The following is a 4435-nucleotide window of genomic DNA, read 5'->3' on the forward strand; positions in this document are numbered from 1 at the left end:
ATGCAACTATTCCTTAAATCACAGGATAAAGGAATGTGGCGCATCATAACAAATGGAGACTTTATACCAATAGTTGATCAAAGTGATTTAACATCTACTGAAAAGAAAGAAGCAGACTGGACAACAGAAGACAAAGCTAATGTACTTCTAAATTCTAAAGCTCAATTATTTTTGTGTTGTGCTTTGAGCAGGGAGGAAAGCAAAAGAGTTGATGAATGTGATACAGCTAAAAAAGTATGGGATACATTACAAACTCATCATGAAGGAACAAACCATGTAAAAGAAACGAGAACCGGTATTGGTGTACGAAAGTTTGAATTATTTGAGATGAATGAAGAAGAAACCATTGATGAAATGTATTAAATATTTACAACCAAAGTGAATGAAATGCGCTCTCTTGGTAAGGCATACTCAATCCAAGATAGAGTGAGAATTTTTTTGAGATGTCTCCTGATCATATGGAGACCAATGGTCATAACCGTAAGTCAAGCCAAGAATCTTGTGATACTTGAATTGGAAGATTTCATTGGAACTTTAAGAGCACATGAAGTATTACTGCAAGAGAATAAACCAACAAAGAAAGGAAAAATAATAGCCTTAAAAGCCTCACAAAATCTTCAAGAAAGCTTATCTTCACAACAAGACGAAAGAAATGACTTAGAAGAAATTGGTCAAGAAGAAGCTGATGAAGAAGTAGTTCTTCTTACAAGAAAAATTTAAAGAATGATGAGAAGAAGAGCTTAGATCAAAATGAGTTTTCCAAGAAAAAGGAAAAACTCTAAAACAGAAATAGATAAGAGTCAAATTACATGTTATAGGTGCAATAAACTAGGACATTACAAAACAAAATGTCCTTTAAACAAAAAGACACCAAAAAGATTTTCATTCTAGAAAAAATTCATGATGGTCACCTGAGATGATTCAGAAGAATCAGACACAGAAGAAAATGTAGACGCCAACATGTGCCTAATGGGAAACTCATAAAACGATGAGGTAATCTTTTTTGAACTATATCCTTTGTGTGAACAAATGAAAAAAGAATTTGATAAGTTTTTAAATGACTCACACTTTCTTGCTAAAAAATGTGGCTCATTAAAAGAACAGGTTTGCAAAGAAAAAGAAGAAAAAGAGAAAGCCCAAGCGATGAATGATGAACTCAAAAAAATCATTCAAAGTTTGCATAAGTCTTAGTTTAAAACATCTGAAGAATCTAAATGTCAAGATCGTTCTACAATTCAAAAGGAGAATGTTCTACTCAAAACAAAAATTGAGTATCTTAAAAATAGTTTGTCAAATTTTATTAAATCCGCTAAAACTTTCCAAAGAATTATTAGATCTCAGGTAGGAATATTTGATAAAGCTGTACTCGGTTTTTCAATACTCAAAAGCATAAACTCTATGAAAAAATTTGTACCAAAAGAAAAGAAGCTAAATGCAAAACAAAATGTTCTTATTGCAATAAAATTAGACATCTCGATTATGCATGTTATTTCAAAAAACAAGATCAAATTTTCAAATCAAGACGACCTCTCAAAAGGGAAGAAGGTTATGGTGTCGTGACATAACCTTCTCCAAAAGAAATAAAAAAAATGTTCTTATTGTTCAAAGATTGGTCACATTGAACCAATCTGCTTCCTTAAGATAAAATCTAGTGTTAAAGAAAAATCTAACCCTCAAGGACCCAAGACCAAATGGATACCTAAAAATCTATTAACATCAAGCAGGCATCTTCTGGAAAATTATTTTCTCTGGATCAAGAAAGAAAAACCTATATGTTATATATCTTGAAGAGTTGCCTATTGAATCATGCTTTATGTTCATAAACAAAGATAAGTGGATATGGGAAAAACGAACTGGGCATGTTAGCATAAAAACAATTTCAAAATTATCCAAACTTGATCTTGTTAGAGGTATACCAAAAATAAGTTTTGATAAAGGTAAAGTATATGAAGCTTGTGCTAAAGGAAAACAAGTCAAGAGTAGTTTTCATTCTAAAGATTTTGTTTCAACTCAAAAACCTCTTGAATTACTTCACATTGATCTTTGTGATCGTACCAAAACTACAAGTTTAGGAGAATGAGATATGATTTTGTTATTATTCATGATTTCTTACGTTACACATGGGTACTGTTGTCAAAACAAAAAGATGATTTTTTTGATGCCTTTCAAACCTTTTGTAAAAAAGTTCAACATGACAAAAGCTCTAACATAATTTCTATAAGAAGTGATCATGGAGGAAAACTTATAAATGCATCTTTTAAAAGCTTTTTTTATTTATTTATGAAAATGGCATTTCTCATAATCTATCTTGTGCAAGAATTCCTCAACAAAATGGAGTTGTTGAAAGAAAGAATAGAACATTACAAGAAATGGCAACAACAATCTTGGAAGAATCAAATGTTGAGAAATAGTTTTGGGCTACAGCAATCAACACTTCTTGTTACATTTTAAATCGAGTATCGACCAGAAAAATTATCAACAAAACATCTTATGAATTATGGAAAAATAGAAAGCCAAATATCTCACACTTTCATAGTTTTGGTTGTTATTTTTATATCTTAAATAACAAATACAATCTAAAGAAGTTTGATGCTAAATCAGACAAAGCTTTTTTCTTAGGTTACTCCACTAAATTGAAAGGTTATCACATAGATAATCTAAGAACAAAAACTATGGAGGTAAGTATGCATGTATTATCTAATGAATTTGATGATCTTGATATACAAAAGATAGATGATGAAGAAGAAGAACAATATGAGAAATAGCAGCAGATCGTTCCCCAAAAATATGAGATTGATCATTAATCTCTATTTCAAACTCCTCCAAGAAGCTGGATACCCATAGGAGATCATCCACAAAATCAAAGCCTAGGAAACATATCTGATGGCATTTGAACAAGAATGTCTTTTAAAAATGACGACAACAACAACAAGGCAATGATCTCTCAAATGGAACAAAAATTAGTCAAAGAAGCCATAGTTGATAACTCATGGGATGAAGCAATGCAAGAAAAACTTCTCCAATTTGAAAAGAATCAAGTTTGGACTCTTGTCCCAAATCCAAAAAATCAAACAATTATTGGTACAAGATGGGTATTTAGAAACAAACTAATTGAAGAAGGAAAAGTGATAAGGAATAAAGAAAGACTTGTGACTCAAGGATATAACCAATAAGAAGGTATTGATTATGATGAAACTTTCGCTCCTATTGCAAGGTTATAAACTATTAGAATCCTTCTTGTAACACCCTTTTTTTTAATTAATTAATTTAAAATCATTAGTTTTGTTTATCCTTTTATTAATTTAGTGTGACGACAGTAAAATAATTATTCTTTGAATGTTTAATTATTTGATAAAGTATTTTCATATTAAATAATTTATTATTGGGATTTTTATTATTGACTAATTAAAACTCGTAGAAATATTTGTCTTAGAGTGAACAATGACCAAGCCAATTTTGACTAAGTCAAATTTAATCACTCACACTACTATTTTTATAACCATATTTTATAAAATTTAATTTATATTGTGTCCATTCAAATGTGTAACTAGCAAGAACAAATACATGAATGTCAATTAATTCTTAACGGTTGGTCATTGAATGGCATTATTCCAATTTAATTCTTTATTCATGTGTGCAATTAAACTCAATGAAGAGAATTATTCATTCTCTCTGATCAGCTTTATGCCTCCTTTATTAGTCACATACACATCTCCTTTTTAGGACACGATTAAACTAACAGTAGAGGAAAATAAGTCATAATCACTCACACGCATTACCGACACTACATTTATCTCAAATATTTTCTAAGCCACTCAAACAACCATCCTTACATTCCCTAGCTTTTTGATCGGAGCTATAAAATTTTATTCATCTTGGTGAGATTTTCGAGGGCTATATAGTGGTACGTGGAAGGAAAGCGTCCAAGGTAAGGGCTTTTTCCCCATGCAGAGTTAGTTTAGATATTAAATTAGCGATTCATAAGATATTGATATGATGTCTGGATGTATTAAAAGAAAAATGTCGATTTTATTTTCGTCGTAAAGAAAATTTATTATCATGCTTTGATTGTTTCTTTTGAGTAATACCTCTATTTTGATGAAATTAATTGTAGAATTATATTTTATTACCATACCTTCATCAATATGTTTGTTGTGAAAACGTTCAATGCCATACATGTTTTAGAGTACTTACTTATAAAGTTATAATTTTTATAATGATGTAGTCATTAACATGTTTATTATGATGTATTTAATTTTAATCATTGATTCTTGAGTATTTAAATTTTAAAACTTGACTAAGTTGACTTTTATGAACAATATATGTGCCTTGATGAAATTGATGAGAATTTTATTTTTCATTTAACGATATGAGGAAATCGATTTTTGAATGCATTACTGAATAGTTTCTTTGTGGTTGTCTAAGTGGCTGGTTA

At 30.0% G+C, this 4435-nt stretch overlaps 1 protein-coding gene across 1 annotated transcript; it reads left to right on the forward strand.

Annotated features, from left to right (window-relative positions):
• Positions 1-363, forward strand: LOC105852736 (uncharacterized). Its single transcript, XM_012719368.1, has one exon. It carries the CDS (start codon positions 1-3, stop codon positions 361-363), a length of 363 nt encoding a protein of 120 aa, XP_012574822.1.
• The last annotated feature ends 4072 nt before the right edge of the window (positions 364-4435 follow it).

This window comes from Cicer arietinum, chromosome 8 (genome assembly GCF_000331145.2).
Source record: "Cicer arietinum cultivar CDC Frontier isolate Library 1 chromosome 8, Cicar.CDCFrontier_v2.0, whole genome shotgun sequence".
NCBI lineage: Eukaryota > Viridiplantae > Streptophyta > Magnoliopsida > Fabales > Fabaceae > Cicer > Cicer arietinum.